Raw genomic sequence first — 18,468 nt, forward strand, 5'->3', positions numbered from 1 at the left:
AAATTTAGTGAATTCAACATAATTCTAAATTTTAGGATTATGTTGTATAACCGGAGTGATTCTGTATTGTTGAGTTTTAATGTATTACAAGAAAGTGAAAATTGTACTTAATGGAAGCGAACATGCTTCGGGAAGCTGCAAAACTATTTCTTTAAATGTCGCAGCATATGCTTCTAGTATTTATTATCTTTCTAAGAGTAATAACATACATTTAATAGCATGTGTGGAATTAAAAATATAATTGTTCATTAATCCCCGGTTTCAATGTTACTTTTGAAAAACAAGCCTCATTTTTCATTACTATTAAATTAATATTATTTTTTTGTTTATTTGTTTTGCAAATTTGTTATTAAATTGGCCCCTAATCTGATCACACAATTTTCCAGACAGAATTTTAAGATGTTCTTGAGCAAGGAATCAAATCTCTTCTTACACCTTCGTTGTTTAAGAGTACAAAGGCCTAGTATCTACTTGCGTTGCTCTTGCCAATTTACTTAATAAAATATGAAACATGATATATGGTATTTTAACTGGAAAAGACAGTATCCTAATAGTTATACAACCTTTCGTCAAACAAAATGTTAGAAGCAACCAGGAAAACTAACATTGATATACAAATATTGAGATCATGTCTTGCCCCTCCACTTTTAACATCCAACCGCCGCCACTGCTAACCAGGGTTGTTATTTGGGGCTCCAGGGGGTCAATTGAACCCCCGAATTTGACATTTATATACATTTTAATCCATAAGATAATAATATACCAATATACAGCTGAAAGTCTACTGATATCTAAGGTTCATCTTCCCTCTCCCCCCCCCCCCCAGCAAAATCTGACGCTGCTGTACTTAATATGTGTTGTAAGGGAAAACCACCGTTTCAGTTTCACACAGTGTTGTCACTATTAATATCGAAGTTTTCCTATACTAATAGGAACTTTTTTCAAACATATTTCAGTATACTAATGGAAATCTAATTTAAGTCTTTAAAAAGAAGCCATTTTGCGTAGAAAAATATGCGTGCTTTGGACTTACCTCCTATGTTGCTGACGTTGTACATAAGTTTATATTTTGGAATTTTATATGTTCTTGGATATGTATCAAGTCCATAATACCAGAATACACGAACGTAGATACTATCTCTTCCAACTAGAAAAAGACACGAAGATAAATAAAGTATAATTATTTAAGAAATTCCATACTCTTAAGATAGATACTTCATACTTTTAGATATATAATGCATAGTACTAAGATACGAGTGTTAAGCCATAAGTAATAACTATTTTTTTTCTTTCGAATGAGGCATAACAGGACAGTTCAAAGATACACGTTGGAAAGCTTATGGTATGTAATGTCGAGTGAACCCACAAGATGGTATGTGTGAATGGAGCTGCATGTCTGAGCACGCGTAGGTGAGTGACAGTGGTTCGAAATGGAGGTTATGAAGAGTGAACAACATGCGTATGTGCAAGTAGCATTTCTCAGTGGCAGGAATACATGGGAATACCACAAGAGTTACGGAAAGCACGAGGTGCGCGTACCCTATCCTATCGAATAATGACGAGGTGGATAGCTGTTTTCAAACGTGACAGAGTGTCTAATGCCGATCTGCCGCTCGGCTTTTTTCGATACGATACACAACTTGAAGACTAATTCGATTGCTAAACATCCGGGTAACTTGCGAGACTGAACTGTGTACTATTGTAAAGCGCCTGTAAATAGTTTTGTATAACCTTTGCTCATACCATTATAAATCAATGTTATCTGCTTGACTGTGTTTTGCTTGTTCCCCCAAAATACTGCCTTCATCCAGTATTTCTCTGGTAAGAGCATTCGACTACCCATGGCATAAGTTTTCCATGTTATTTTGATCTGCCCTGTTGTGCCCCATTCGAAAGAAAAAAAAATAGTTGTCATTACTTATGACTTTAGTATCGTATACAGTTCATATTCTTACCTTAAGACAGATAATTCATACTCTTAAGATTGATCATTCGTACTATTAAGATATTAGTTTTAGATAGATAATACTAGTTTTCCAGCCATGGTTTGGGATTTTAGACGAAAATAAGTAAAGCCAAATCATTTTATTGTTTGTTGGTTGAAGTTTGGCGTTCATTTTAGCATCAAGGCTATACGATACATCTGAACCATCATAATAAGCGGATTTCTTATTCTCTTCCACCGAAAATCGAACTAAAGGCCACGTCAACCAGAAGTACATGCAATAGCTACTAGACTATCAAGGAGGGGTAATCATTTTTGTAGTTGATTCCTAACATGTTTCAATTTTATTGCTTTCAAAATTTGGTAGAATAGTGCATTCAATTACGCGAGTGGGACATAGATTGCCTGATTTGAACATAGGTTTAAAAGAGAACGGCCTGTCCAAGCTGTTTTAAATTACGGTGGAAAGGAAGTCAGAAGGGATAGTTTAGTAAATCGTGACAAGGGTTCTCTTCCATCCCTACATGTTAGGGTTAGCCTTATGGAACAATTTATTAAGACACTGAAGAAAGCCATAAACTGCTTTGAATACATAGCTATGTTCAAGATTATCATTTTTATCTGTGGTAGATAAAGAAACACATCTTTCTACGTCCTCAAACAAAGACACTAATGAAAGATGCTTATTTTTTGAAATTCTGACAGCAGAAGAAGATATACTGACATGACAGGATTTAGAAGTACGACGGACAGTTTCCTGAGAAACAGGAATTACACTGATTTCAAGAACATTGTAGAAAGCACATAGAATTTTGAGAGTTTTTCACAAGTCAGAAAGAAATATGAGCACCAGAGTTCGTTTTCTATATAATCATTTGGATTTTTCTGTCTGTCTTGGTGATTTTAATGATGAATACAGGGAAAACTACCATAAATACATCAAGCGGAGCAAATGCCTCTATCAAGAAAAGTGGAACCAAGCGATGATGGCAGACTATTGTTGATCAACTAAGAGAATATGTGGTTTCAAAACATAGGAGACAGTCTCTGGGACGCAATATTTATTACAAGGGGGAATGACATTGAGTGACTAAGGTCTACATATTTTATATTGCATTACCTCATCTTGTATTCTACTGTGTTACATAGTATTCTGATCATTCCTATGAATTAAGTATGAAAGACACATGTCCGTTAGATGCAGTTTTGACAAAGGCCGGTATTTTTTTTGAAACATTTTAGTATTAACAAATGTGCATTTTTGTTCAATGAAATAATAATAATAATACTAAAAACATCCTAACATGTGAGGTACAATATGCCTTCATATTTTAATCATTATACCAAAATTGTCAAAGGCTACCTCATTTTATTCAAACTCCCGACAAGAAGTATGATGTCTTTTCATAGGTCAGTGTAATGAATTATAAAACTGATCCTAACAAAGCATATTCTACATATACTTTAAAACAGTAGTGGTAGTGGCATTTATAAGCAGCGGTTGTATTAAGAAAAGGGTGTGGACACACGCTGGCCTGTTTTCTGCCCTTGAGTGTTCTTGGAAGTGTTTGATTACGCTGTAGTCACTGAAATGTGTATCAGAATGCGCCATAATGTCTTCTTACAATTGATTCACTTTCGGCGCCATTAGACTTCACACAACACGACTACTTTACTAGCAGAGACAATGTATTCTACTGCCTCAGTGGTGCAAGTTTCGCGTTTCTACGCAGCACCTGTCTCGTACTGTAACCCCTTGCAATTGCATTCATGTGGAAGCTTATTAGCATCTGTAATGCTCTGCTATTTCTTCTTTTTATACACCCTTACATACACAAAGAAAATTAAATTATCTTTGTCTATTTTTTATACAAAAAAAGTTTATTATGATAGCAATCACATATTTACATCTACTTGAGTTTGCACGAACATAGCAAACCGCCTACGTATACTCATGTCCAAAATTATTGGCGCATGTCTATAAATATGTTGTTGTAGAAATATAATTTGATAACAAATTCGCCCCATATTTCTTACAATGTTAGTAGGTGTATAATCGGCAAAGACTTGTATGTGGAAAATTTCATATCAAAAGAGCAAATAAATAAGAACAATAAAACAAGAACAAAACTTTCTTGTCCATTTAGCAATATTTTGTTTTACTCATTCTAATTTTCGTATTTATAATTCTTTTCCCATGAAATTTACCACAAATACATATTTCCCGATTATACACACAGCGTCAGTATTAAAAGTGCCCTGCAAAATCATTATCAAATTATATTTTCACAAGAAGGCAGTTATAGATATGCGACAATCATTTTGGACATGAGTGTACATAATATTTCACACAACTTCAGTAGTCACACAGCTGCTTTTGTAACCACCTTCCAACACGAGGCAATGTCTTCCCTCGTTTATTTGGCATTCACTATTCTTATCTATTAAATATTGAAATGAATGTAATAAACTCACACGTACCTGGATAAAGAAACCATCTGCACTTCTGAATGTCCATTGGGTACAGCCCAAATTCAAAAGGACAGGTTAAAAATATAGTTCCTCTGAAACAAAAAAATAAAGTTAATTGATGCAATGCAGTGGCGGGAGGGCAAGACTTGACGGAAGGTTGTATAAATAATAGGATACTATCTTTCTTTTTTGGTTAAAATACCGTATATCGTATTTCATATTTTATTAAGTAAATTGAAAAGAGCAACGCAAGTAGATTTGCTCATGAACATCTTAAAATTCAAAGCGACTGATTAATATATTGAATCCTTGTAAGACGTGAAAGTATGCTGGAATTCTTGTGTTCCAATAGGTTAATTTTGGGGTTATTTTTCGTGGCAATTAAAACGCAATTTCTGCAGCTTTCTTAACTCCGCGGGAGGACAACCATCACGTACTCACGCAACGGCGAATATTATATGACACCATTTTTTCTATGAATCAGTAATACATACAAAAACTTTACATTTCCAAATGAAACTATATGCATTAATTGGTTACTTCAAAAAAAGTGGGGGCAACTGCCCCCCTTTGCCCCCCTAATTGCCGCCCATGATGTAATGGAAAGACTTTTATTTCTAGTTTTCCATGTTTTTTTTAAATTGTCGTATTATATTTTGATGAAATGCTACGAAGATCATGCAATGAAAATTTTCAGAATGTACTGTATGCATAAAAAGAACCTCGGCTGCTTAGATTGCATGTTGACTGCCCATTTTCTTGATTTCAAAAATACTTTTTTGAAATATTGAAGTAATGTTTGAGTTGAAATTAAACTTTGCTCTTTAGCTCACGAACATATTGATGAATATCTGAAGAATTCATATTGGATATTAGACTGAAACTGGTTTATATTCATGATTGAACTGAGGATGTAACCGCATTTAATAATGTTGGACATATCTCAGGGAGTTTATATTTGTTAAGATGGAAAAATGCATTTATATCTACACTGTTTTTATATTTTTGTATTGTCGTCAAGTGGTTATAGTCGCCTGCAAGCCGTCAGTGTATTTCGGCAATACAGGGTGAAGCATAAGTCGGTTAACAACCTTGTAGTACACGAACGGCTTGGCGTTCATACTTGGTGTATGGTATATTTTCTTCGGGTGAGTAGTGGACCATATTGCATAACATGGTTGCTATGGAGCTCGATCTCAGGGAAACAGTGGTGCAGTTTATTTTCAACTACCCTTATTGGTTAAGAAGTTATTGCGTCATAAAGGGTGAAAATTTAGCATTACAGCATGTGCTCTATGTGCTGTCCTTCTTGAGTAAGACACTGCAACTCACCTCTGTCGATCAGCATGGACTCGCAACCGCATGTCCGGCTCGATGGTTTCACAATACTACAGAATTCGCTGCATCAGATGGTGGATATCACGGATGGGTTCTTGATAAACCAGGTTCTTCAAATGGCCCTAGAGGAAGAAATCTAGCAGCGTAAGATTGTGGTGGCCACTCTATCGGTCCCCGTCGCCCTATCCAATGTCCCGGCAATTGGCGTGAACATAACGCATAGTGAAGTGGAGCTCTGCATTGCTGGAAAAAGGATGGAAAATCACCGTCCTCATTCAGAGAGCAAGGAACAAATCATCCTCGATCAGATCCCGATATTTCTCACCAGTCAGGGTGCCGTGGATGAAGTATGGTCCAATAATGCGCGTCTCCGAGATTCCACACCACACCATCACCTTTCCTCACTCACCTCTTTCCTGTCTTGATACCAATCTGTGTTTGTGTCACTCCAGTATCTGTGATTTTGTTTATTGACTTCTCTGTGGACGAAAAATAATGTTTTATCACTGAAAGAACACGCTGTGGGAACATGGAATCCTCCTCACATCTTTCTGTTGCCCATTCAGCAAACTGCACTCGCCTGTCTGAATCATCCTTTGTTAACTGCTGCTGGAGTTGCAGATTGTGTGGGTGCCACTTCTTCACAAGCAGCACCCATATCACTGATCGCTGACTGATTCCTGTTATGGATGCCACACGACGAGAACTGCGTTTTGGGCTTTTCACAGCAGCCAACACTTCTGTCGCCTTGTCGTTGGCAGTAGCAGTCCATGGGTGTCCAGATCGATCCTTCTCGTTCACCTATTCCGTCTCATGGAACTTTTTCAACAACTTGAACATTGCAATGTGTAAGATGTTTTCCCTCTGTGGATGGGATGCATTAAACTCAGCCGCAATTCAAGTCACTACCAACAGTTACTCTTTTCTCTATCGCAATGCTGCAAAGTTCGTGTTCAAATCCCCGCAGAATTCTTCTACCGTTTACGCTCCTCTTTTTGCGTACACTACATTGATCATTTCGTTCCTGCATATCTTGATACTCATGAGTCTGTCGCTTCTTCTATTCACATCTACTACACTGTCCTTCAGATCACTAGAAACAACAATCTCGACGCCGTTTCTTCCTTGTTGATTTGCTTCACTATAGAGTAACTTATGGCCATCGTCTAACTCTCTTGCCTTAGTACCTTTCACCTTGTTTCTTGTACTTCAGTGTTAGTGATATGATTCCCGACTTTCTTTCTTCCATGAGATCTGCAATCTTTCTTCTACATTCATTCATCGTTCTTACATTAAAAGTTCCCACTCTCTCTCTTACCCTCATATTGACTAGGTTTTTTTTTTTTTAAACCGAACCCACTCACGACTCGGTAGCGCTTGCCCATTTCTTACAGAAATGAGGTAAAGTCTTTGGGCGTTGCATACGGAGTACACCCTAGCATTTTTCAAAGCTTTATTTAGATGTCCCATCATGATGATTTTGTCGTAACTTTTACGGCCGGATGCCTTTCCTTATGTCAACTCTTCTCTTTTTTAACCGGGCTTGGGACTGTCACCTGTTGGGTTGGATTGCTCCTGCAATAAATATTACTCAACTCTTCAGTAAATGCTCTGAAAGTAGCTAAATTTAGGAGAGTTTCCTAGAAATGGATTGCCAATGTCGTAATAAAAGCTCCATAAATTTGGCGTCATTATATGGTTATTACATATCACTGCATAATGATTATAACAGATAAAAAAAAAAAAGAGTATTTTCTTTTCTTGCGTGCTAGCGTAACTATCAGAAGATTAATAGTTTTTAAAACACCCATCTCTAGATCAGTAGTTAAAAATTCAGTAAGTCCACTAACAAATCGGTAGGATTGGCAACACAATATGAAGGAATGTGATATGGAGTATTCGCTTAGGGTGCCGAAACAAAATAGACTATTTCTATAGATTCTTGAAAATTTTATTAGCTTTGTCAAGATAGATTAGAAGTTAAGAAACAATAAGAGATCAGGATTGATACTTTAAGCGGACCTGTTGCGAATATGTCCGAAAGGACAAAAAAGTTCCTATCTACTCGGCAACATTACGTCGAAATCGCACAATACTTGGAAATTTAATTGCAAGCGGAAAATAGAAGTGTAATTTTTAAAATCATTTTTGTTTTATTTTCCAGCTATATAGAGAGATAATCAAGCATAAAAGTACTCCATTTCCTCTATAATCTAAATACATTATATGAGAGCTGTCTGCTTCCTTGAATGTAACACGTTCGCTTTATTTAATACAGTATACCTAACCCAGGCCGGTAACAAGCCCAAAAATATAGGAGGGGCGGTAGAAGTTAGTGGCGATCCAATCATATTATAGTTCATTTTCAAGCTTACCTTGAAAATTTTAGGGGCACCAGCAAAAATTTAGGAGTTCCCGGCCCTCCAAACTCCCGTGGATACGTTCCTGACCCAACTTGAAACCTTACAAAATCGCATTTTCGAAAAAAAAAAAAAATCCCCAATTTTACCTGTTATATCCCAGGTGCTAATTACGCAACTTATAATTTTAACAATAGAAAAATGTCATTTACCTTTTTCCCTTCAATAAGTCAATGGATTATTCATAATTTCGAATTTGGCATCCTCAGTTTATGTAATCGTTTTCCTTGATTAGAAAAATTAGCAAATTTATATGAGGATGATCTCAAGATTATATCGTATTATACATTCCATATACCAGGGCAGTCAAAAGTTTCCGGAATGTTGTAGTTTTCGCATTTGCGATACAATCACAGTCCTTAGCAGGGTTGCCAACTTCTCTTAAGAAAAAATCGGGACGGTACAATCGGTGTTGGATGTCCCCCCTCCCCAGAGACGACTACACGTACGTCGAGTCGTTAAAAACAATGTAAATAATCAGCTGAATAATACGAACCTGAATGAATGCGGCACCTTGTTTCCCCACCCACTGCTCATTACTAGGTATAAGCAATTTACGCAAGAAATTCAAACCAAAACAACTACAATTTATTTAATATAAACAAAGTTGAGAAAGAAAACTATTTAGATTTTTTTATCACAAGTAAATGCATAACGTTGTTAAGGAATTACTGACAAAAAGTATTACTAAAATTAAGCCTTATTTTTTGGCTTTCATCATACAACAAATTCAAACCAATCAACTGTAATTTATTTAACATAAAAACAAAACACAGATTTGTCAAATTGATTCTATAGATAAATCTGTGCGTGTAAAAGAATAAGTTATTCCTTTATAGAAATGGCCCAGTAAAATATGAATTAACTGAAAATCGATAAATCGGGACAGTATGCGTCCCGACGAGTGTCCGGTCGGGACGCGGGACAAATAAGTCAGAAATCGGTACTGTCCCGATAAAATCGGGACGGTTGCTAATCCTGGTCCTTAGGGTGTCTAATTATGAATTTGACAATTTGTGAACAGGTCATAGCACGGAATATACAACTAGTGTAGCTGGAGGTAGGAGTGCGTGGTGATTAGTTGGCGCAACGTCGCAATTCGACCAGCGACGGCCAAACATCAAGTACATTTTGCAAATTTCTGAAACTGCTTCAGAGACTTTGACAGTCTTAAAACAGTTTAAGACCACAATGTTTTAAGGGAAAAAATGGCCTTAAACGTACCCGTTTTGCCACTGTAGAAGATATCGAAACCAAACGTGGCGTCTGAACTTCAGGAGATAATAAATAAAAAAAAAAAGACTTTCGTCGGTGTTTCCAGTAATGGCAGGAGCAGAGGAGCAACTGTGTGTGTTGCAAAGTTGCATACTTTCAAGGCGATTAAGTAACTGTGTACTTATATTGTAATAATAAAGAGCACTGGTGCAAATCCCGGGGGATGAGGGGGACATATCCTCCAATCTTGGAGCTTGGGGGAGGGGGACTGTCCACCCCAATAATCCGATTTGAAATGTGTTTTTTGCCTACGGAGAAACATACCATTTATAAATATGTAAGTATTCAGATTTCAGAATGTGTTCACGGCACTGTTATGTACTACTACTTCATCTACATTGCCTGATATATAGTAAACAACAGGCTCAGCTCAGAAAGCAGATTCATCTGACGTAATATGAGTCTCATCTCCCTCCCTCCCAGAATAAGCCTCAAATCTGCCCTCCTCCCAGTGTTGAAGACAACTCTGCTCCCCTGATCCTGCACAACATTGTTTTTCAACTTCATAAATATTTTGAACATCGCTTAAAAATAAGATATGGTAACGATCTTATCCGCCCCACCAATGTTAAAGACAGATTTGCGCCTATGATAAAGGACTGCACAACATTCGGGGAACATTTTGACTGCCCTGTTATTACAGTGCATAGGCACGTATGCAGGAATTTATTTTCGGGTAGCGTCCAAACTTTTTCGTGGGTGGGTGGGGAGAGTCAAATCCAATATGAGGAAAAACTATATTAAAATTTGTAAAATTACCTCTGCAATTAGACTAAATATATTGAAAATCGGAATTTCGGATTGAGGAATCCCTAGACCTATCCGCAACAGTGCCAACTTAGATATCATATCACTTAATCCTTTTATGAAAAAATTAATGTCTGGAAACTCCACAAAACGGAATTTTCTGCTCGTATTGGCGTTCCTAATATTCAGCGTTCTATGCCTTACCTTATTTTCTCATAAATATAGCCAGTCGATCCATAAATATACGTTTGTCTTCCATCTCTTAACAGCTCTTCGATCTCTAATTTCTTGACATTGTCAATTGCAAGCGTTGGAGTCCAAATTTTTTTCTGGTCACTTTCAGGCAACACAACAGTCTCAGTTTCCCGACTCGCTATTCTGTAGTCATACCACATTTGATAAAAGTCTATATCAGCAATGATATCCTACAAATAAATTTAATAGTTCAATATTACATGATACACTTTATGAACATACGAGGTATGATCAAAAAATACGATAAATAATTTTATTGGAAACAAAGTAATGTAATAAACTTACATCGAATTTGACATAATCTCCTTCAAAGTACTATGCTTGGCTAACAATACACTTATTCCAACGATGGGCCCATGATTGGAAGCAATTCTGGAAGGTTTCTTTTGTAAGGGCGTTCAGTTGCTCTGTCGTGGCCCTCTCAATTTCAGGAATGGGCTCAAAATGTTTTCCTTTAAGCACGGTTTAAATTTTTGGCAAGAGACAGTAGTCACATGGTGCTATATCTGGAGAGCATAGCGGATGTCAACAGACAGAAATATTTTTTTGCCAAAATCTCGCTGATCAAAAGCAAGGAATGACACGGTTCATTTTTGTATTGAAGAAGGAAGCCATTTGCCCATTTAATCGGCAGTTAAAATGCTTGTGACGGACTATACGAGACGCTTAATTCTTCCAAAAGCTCTAGAATAGTGAAAATGAAATGAAACCTTTAAGTTTAACGTCCCACGATTATGCTGGTTAGGCTAAAGGAGACGGTGATAATGAGAAATGAGTGAAATGGTGGAATGAAGAAAGTGGGAGGAAACAGGAGAAAACCCCGAGAAAACCCACGAGCACGGCGTTTCTCCACCTCAAAGTCCACACGTCGCGAGCTGGGATCGAACCACGGACTCCAAGCACCGGAGATGAACGCTCTACCACTGAGCCACCGCGTACCCTCTAGAATAGGCATTTGCCTGTTTGAAGAAATCGTTTGTGACACTTTTTGCACGGTTTCATGTTTTTTTTTTGACGTCCAAGGACGTCTCGATCGTTGCTCGTTTTCAATCGACTCCTTACCACTTTTGAATCGTTCCTGCCACTTGTAAACAGTCTTTAATGTCACCGCTTCATCATCATGCATTGATGCAGCATCATGCACGGCTTCATCATCATGCATCATGCACTTTTGTCATTTCCTGAGCTTCTTTGACACTTCTTTTGTACCTTAGAACAAAACTTAATGTTGGTGCTCGATAGACACTTTTAACACGTCCTCACTCTTCTGCTTCTGTAAGCCAACTAACATGTCACAACTCCTTCAAACTCGACACTGACTGTAACAAAGGTTTAGGCTACCGGGCTTACTAGTTTAAATGGATACAACTTCTATAGATGACACCGTGCAACTACACCCCAGCGTCCTTTTTGAGCATATTTTGTACAATGAAACTCTTATTATATGTATTAATAAGTTCTGCATAAAATCCGGATGTGCCGATTCGAGCACGACAAGGTGTTTCCTTTTGTATGATATAACGATAAGTAGTATCCGTTGGCTACAAGTGCCCGTACATAAGCGCCATGTAATTTGTGTAGTTAGAAGATAAACAAATATATTCAGTATAAATATAGAGTTTAATTCAAGGATCTTATAAAATAGAGGATCTGCCCTTAGAACAAAATCTTGAAGCCATACGTCACAGCTTCCCCACCCCTATTCTGCCCACTCCGCCCAATAGGATCGCAAAGTTTTAAGCCAACAATTATGGCGGGAATGAAAGTAGCCAATCAGGCGATGGCAGAAACGAGAGTAGCCAATCAGACGTGCCGATGCTCGGTTGAGTTTGGCTTCATCAACTTAATAGGATGAAGATACATATGGGCCGATCCTCTATTTATAACATCCTTGGTTTAATTGTTGAAATTGGATAGTATGTAAAAACAAGTGTAATATCTAAATTATTAATCTAATTTACGTATGTTTAGAGATGGAATATCAAATAAATGAATTAATTAAATCTGAAATTGTGTTGTCACGTTTAGTTTTAAAAAAATAGTAGACTTGGGAGTATAATATATATCGAAATTATCGTTATAATGGGGTGATATTCTATCAGCTAACATTGACACCGAAAGAAGAAGTAAGTTTTTACTTCTTTCGGGGTTAGTAGAGTGATTTAGAGTGAAAATGGAATATGTTCTTGGGACACTTCATTGACTGCAGTAAGTCGTTTCTTCTATCTGCTATCTATCCTACTCTATAATGATAAAAGCTAAAACCACAAGTGGGCGATTTTTGCCACTTTTGGGTTTAGTTAGAGAGATAAGGGTGAGGATATAACATGTTCGTGGTATACTTAATTGAAGACAGGAAACCGTTTCTAGCTATCTATCGGATATTATTCTATTTCTATCAACGTTAAAACCGGAAGTGGTTGATTTATGCCACTTTCGATTTGAATAGAGAGCAAAGATGGTACATGTGGTAATAGTATACATGAGAACCCCCTGATCTGCGTTTCTTCTGTGTTCTATTACCACTTCTACATGAAATACCATAAACTTTCTACGTACTGCAATAGTAAGAAGTATCCATGTGCACAAGACATGCGATATGCGTTAAATTCCCCCCTCCCACACACACATAGTCATAGATAAAGTACAAGGGCACTACACGCAGATATAAAGTACAGGTACGTTCTTTTTTATATTCGTATCAGTCGATAAATAAATAAAAGTCGCTTTGTTACCCCCTTTGTAAGTTTGTACATACTCAATGAATAATCCCTAAAAGTATGAGCGTCCTACTCCTTCGGGAACTGATGCAGCTTCATGTATACTATATCCGTACAGGTTCTTAGAACACCAAATCAATTCCAAATAGAAGAAAAAGCTTCTTGCTATCTCTCATAGTTTTTTTTCTACGTAGATATATATTGGAAATAAAAGTTTGTGACGGTAATTATTTCACCTTGTAGAGGTGGATCGTTTAACAGTATACGTGGTGTGTGAGGATTAGTAATCGTACACAACACAAACTTAGTAAACGAGCTCTGGTAGCGATAACGCGCATATAAGCGTAATCATGCACACAGATTATAAGTGCTAATAAAAGAACATAGGATATACACTGGAACGTATTTAAATATATTTAGACTATGCAATATAACATAAGAACAATTAGAGTACAGGATGATTTGTATCTTGGCCTATGACAATGGAACCTTTCGCCAATCACACATACTGTAAGCCATCCGCTTGTACTATTGCAATTCCAAGTAATATATAAGATCACTTGTATAATATAAACTGTTAGGCACAATATATTCACATTTGCGTCTTGGATTATCACTTATTACACCCGATGATAGCAGATAAATACAGCGCTACACTGAGAACCAACTCACGGCACCATATGTTTTCGTGAATACATCAAGAATTAAAACTGCTAATGTATAGTAATATAGTAAAAATATATATGTTAATAACCTTTGTCACTGAAAGAATACTATATCACGCTTGTATAAGCACTGGCTAAGACGGATTGGTACAGATAACCAATTATTTCATCTTCGCACATAAAGTTTCTACAAGCAGCACGTTTGTTTCTCTTTTCACCATACACAGACTATTCACTGTTTACAGTGTTGCTAACTCAGAGATCTCTTTGCGGGATGAGCAGTGGGACCAAGGTTGGTCACAATATGGCTTCCCAGCGTGGGCGAGCTTAGTTAGGTCAGTCCTACTGAGCACTAAGCTCCAGAACCCATGATGGTATTACCTGTATGTTGATGTTTGTGTGAGCTAGTTCCCCAGGTTAGCAACACTACTAATCAGTCGATCGGTTTTCACCTGTCGTGTCTAAGTTACTTCTCGAATTCTTGTTTAGGATCTCTATCCACTGTTGCTCAGTTTTAGGTGTAGGATTCCATTTCCTGCAATTGTCGATGGATTGGGGTCGAAGATTTTTTCCTGTCAACGGGTCCTTCAAGATCAACACTTTGTCGTCGATCACCTTCTCGCTCCAGAAGGGACCTTGGTATACTTGGAAGAACTTGCTTATTTTTCTTTGTGCGAAATTGCTGAGATAATGAGTTCGTAAGAACACCCAATCTCGTGCCTTGATCTCCTTTCGGGAGGCTTGTCTCTCGTTATGGGCTTCATTTCTTCTTTGTCGTTTGGTTAACTTATTCGTATAGGCTTGCAGTAGTCGTCTGTCCCATTCCGCTTTTATGTCTTCCGGATCGAGATTTGTCTGGGTTAGTCCTAAATACCTTTGCACATAGTAGTGTGGAGAATGATTCAACATTAATCCAGCTGGTGTCACTGCTAAAGAGCTGGAAACAGAATTGTTCAGGAGCATGATACATTCCTGCAAATGCGAATATCACTTCTCATGGTTCTCGTGGCAAATATGCCTCAATAGCCTGATAAGCTCTGAATGGTTCCTCTCTGCTCTATTGCTGGAAGGATGATACGCAGTAGTGAAACCTAACTGGATGTGTTGTGCTGCCAGGAAGTCGGAGAGGCTCCCACTTCTAACAAGGAAGGGTCACGCAGTGGCTCCGCTGAGATCCTAACGAGACAATTGTGTTTGCATTTGATATGTTATAATTAGACGAATCCCAAAGTTATACGTGCCACCGGGCGGAATGTCGTGAGTTACAACATATTTTGTAATATAAAAGCTACAAAGCTGGCAGAATAGTTTGAACCGAGTCTTTGTTCGGAAACAGTTGGGTAAATGGAAAACTCTGACAATACGTATCCCATCATTTTCAACGACAAACATTTTTGGGCTAAAAACTTTGTCCCAGGGTCCCCCGCAGGGTCCCAGACGGGGTCCAACTCAAAATTTTCGAATGGCAAGGGGGGTTAAGTGGCACATCATTTGAAAGCTGTTGTAAAATGAAAGAAAATGCAGAAAGAAAATGTCTCTCTACGACAACCCTGTGCAAAATGGCGACGGGTCAAAATGTAAACAAAAACTTAATTGAAAAGTCCATGGTTATCCCTATAAATCGGAAACGGTGAGACAAATATGAAAATAGGAAAGGGAGTGTGGCATTATTTTCAAAGTACAACAATTTGAGTTAAAGCGTCTCGTCCTAGGGTGCCAACAGGGTCACAGGTGAGGTCCAACTAAAAAGTTTTAAATGGCAAGAGAGATTAAGAAGCTCATCGTTTGCAAGATCTTGTTAAATGAAAGTAGATGGATCAAGTCTTGACTTTCTACGACAACCCTGTGCAAAACTGCGTTTGGTCAAAATGTAAACAAAAGCTCAATTGAAAAACTATGGCCACCTTGAATCCAAGATGGCCGCTTAAAACCTATGTCATTCATAGTAGAAATCTAAATCTCTATTTTTCTCTATTATGTATTTAGAAATAATAGGAAGACTAAAGAACAATTGAATTTCGATTCACTTCAACTATTATTTCATTCGGTAACAACAGATATATATTTTGTTCTTAATGCACGTTCGTCACGGTTCTCTGGACATTATTTACTTGAATATAACGAATATGCGATGAACACACAACTCTGATTTCCAACTCATACTGCTAAACAAAAGTTGAATACCTTCGGGTATTTTTCTAATTTTCTCGTACGTAGTTCATACAGAAAGAACTTGATGCACCAGTAGGTCGGGGGCTCTATTGTAACGTATTCGTGATGGTTACATTTGTATGTCATTCGTTGGTTTGATCGCAATACTTCAAGCAATACCAAATATACCAAAAAAAAAAAAGAAAAATTCATTTGCAAGATTGGCGAGTAGTACCAAACATGTGTAAGTCAATTCAGTACATCGAGCTGCGTCAAACTTTGTTGGTTTGGTCACAGTATTCCAAGAAATAACACATTTATATACAAACTCATTTTTCACGCTGGCAGCCACATTGGATTACAAATTATACTCTTTGATATTTTATGGATATCTACTATTAACCATAAACGTTCGCTTCTTCAACACCATTGGTGTGAGCTGGATATGCGTTCGATACATAGTGCGGCATTTTGAACTCAGGATGTTGCGTTTTTGAACATTTTTCATATTTTAGTCACTTACTAATCAACATTAATGCCAAATTTGTTTTCCTAGCTTCAGCAGTTTGGTACGCTTATCCTTTCGATATAGGTTTGAAGCGGCCCTCTTGGATTCAAGGTGGCAATAGATTTTCAATTAAGCTTTTGTTTACATTTTGACCCACCGCAATTTTGGACAGGGTTGTCGTAGAAAGTCGAGATGCGCTCCGTTTTCTTTCACTTAACAACAGCTTTCAAACGATGTCCTACCTCTCTTGCCATTTGAAACTTTTTAGTTGGACCCCACCTGGGACCATGTGGGGACCCTGGGACAAGACGTTTTCACTTTAATCGTTGTACTTTGAAAATAATGCCACACATCCTTTCCTGTTTTCACATTTGTCTTACCGTTTCCGATTTATAGGGATAACCATGGACTTTTCAATGAAATTTTCGTTTACACTTTGACACACCGCCATTTTGCACAGGGTTGTTGTAGAGAGTCGATACTTGCTGCATTTTCTTTCATTTTACAACACCTTTCAAATGATGTGCCATTTAACCCCCTTGCCATTTGAAAATTTTGAGTTGGACCCCGTCTGGGACCCTGCGGGGGACCCTGGGACAAAGTTTTTAGCCCAAAAATGTTTGTCGTTGAAAATGATGGGATTACATGTTGGCCGAGTTTTCCACTTACTCAACCGATTTCGAACAAATGACTCGGTTCAAACTATTATGCCAGGTAAATTTTTTGTAGTTCTTACAGTACAAAATATGTTGTAACTCACGATATTCCGCTCGGTGGCACGTATAACTTTGGGATTCGTCTAATTATAACATATCAAATGCAAACACAATTGTCTCGTTCGGATCTCAGCGGAGCCACTGCGTGACCCTTCCTTGTAAGTATGGTGGAATTATCGCACACTACCACGTCGGGTCGCCCAAGGTGCGTGATGTACGTTGATAGCGATTTGATCACATGGCTGGTTGAGGCCTTGGTGCTAGGATATACTACAATGCAGTTGCTGAAAGCATCCGTAGCTGTCAATACGTATCTATAGCCATGAGTTGAAGCTGGCCATGCGCCCAAGTAATCAATACATAGTACTTGCCGAGGTCTAGAAGCTTGAAATACCTTAAGAGGTCCTGCAGGAGGGTGTCTATCTACTTTGTTTCTCATACACTCTACGCAATCTTGTATGAATCTCTGCACGTGTTCTTTCATGTTCCGCCAAAAGAAGTTTGCTGATAATTTCGCGTAGACTTTCCCCACGCCGAAATGTCCTGTACGTTCGTGACTAATCCGTAGCATGTCCGGTACCAGATCGGCTGGAAGCAAATCCTCCATCGTTGTGGTTCCCGTGGGTGTTTCACCTCCAAAATGCCATTGTCCAGGCGGTAGTTCTCCTTCCAATACTTCCACCTCCTATCATCTTTTGCTACTCGCGGATCCTTGAGGGCTAGGATAATCGGAGTTAGATCTTCATCTTGTTGTTGTTGAAGACTTAATAATACTGGTGTTAGATGTTGGATTTCCTCGCAGAGAGCCTGTACGGTATTCACCCTATACTGGTAAGTTACCTCATCGATGGCTACCCGTGACATCCATGGCTATGTTAGTTTTGCCTGGTACGTGCACTACTTCGTACTCATACTGCTGCAACTCGATGGACCACCTAGTTAGTCTGCTGCTCCAGTTCCGTCCATTCTTCAACCACTTCAACGCTTGGTTGTCGCATAATACCTTGAATTTATGTCCTACGAGCCATCTAGACCATTTCCGCACGGCGAACATAACGGCTAAGCATTCCAGTTTGCTGGAGCTATAATTCCTCTCTTGTGGCTTCAACGTCCTGCTAGCATACTGGAGGGCTTGTGCTTCACCACTGTGCTCTTGTTTTAGACAAGCAGCTAACGAAACATGTGAGGCGTCACTTTGGATGATGAATTCTTTGTTCCAGTCAGGATGTGCCAGGAGTACATCTTTTTGCACTTGC

General features: G+C 38.2%; 1 protein-coding gene across 5 annotated transcripts in view; it reads right to left on the minus strand.

Moving 5' to 3' along the window:
• The window catches only part of LOC145680381 (glycine receptor subunit alpha-2-like), a 212,697-nt gene that overhangs the window by 39,599 nt on the left and 154,630 nt on the right, over positions 1-18,468 (minus strand). For 4 of the 5 annotated variants that reach the window (XM_081750814.1, XM_081750813.1, XM_081750812.1 and 1 more), the window contains 3 exons: positions 10,402-10,622; positions 4,427-4,509; positions 1,034-1,147 (listed from right to left, as the gene is read on the minus strand). In XM_081750814.1, coding sequence (XP_081606940.1) covers positions 1,034-1,147; positions 4,427-4,509; positions 10,402-10,622 — 418 coding nt within the window. Of the gene's footprint in view, positions 1-1,033; positions 1,148-4,426; positions 4,510-10,401; positions 10,623-13,926; positions 14,031-18,468 lie in introns of those variants that run through there. The other variant, XM_081750815.1, reaches the window with a different exon arrangement.

This window comes from Thermobia domestica, chromosome 3 (assembly GCF_964235325.1).
Source record: "Thermobia domestica chromosome 3, izTheDome1.hap1.1, whole genome shotgun sequence".
Lineage (NCBI taxonomy): Eukaryota > Metazoa > Arthropoda > Insecta > Zygentoma > Lepismatidae > Thermobia > Thermobia domestica.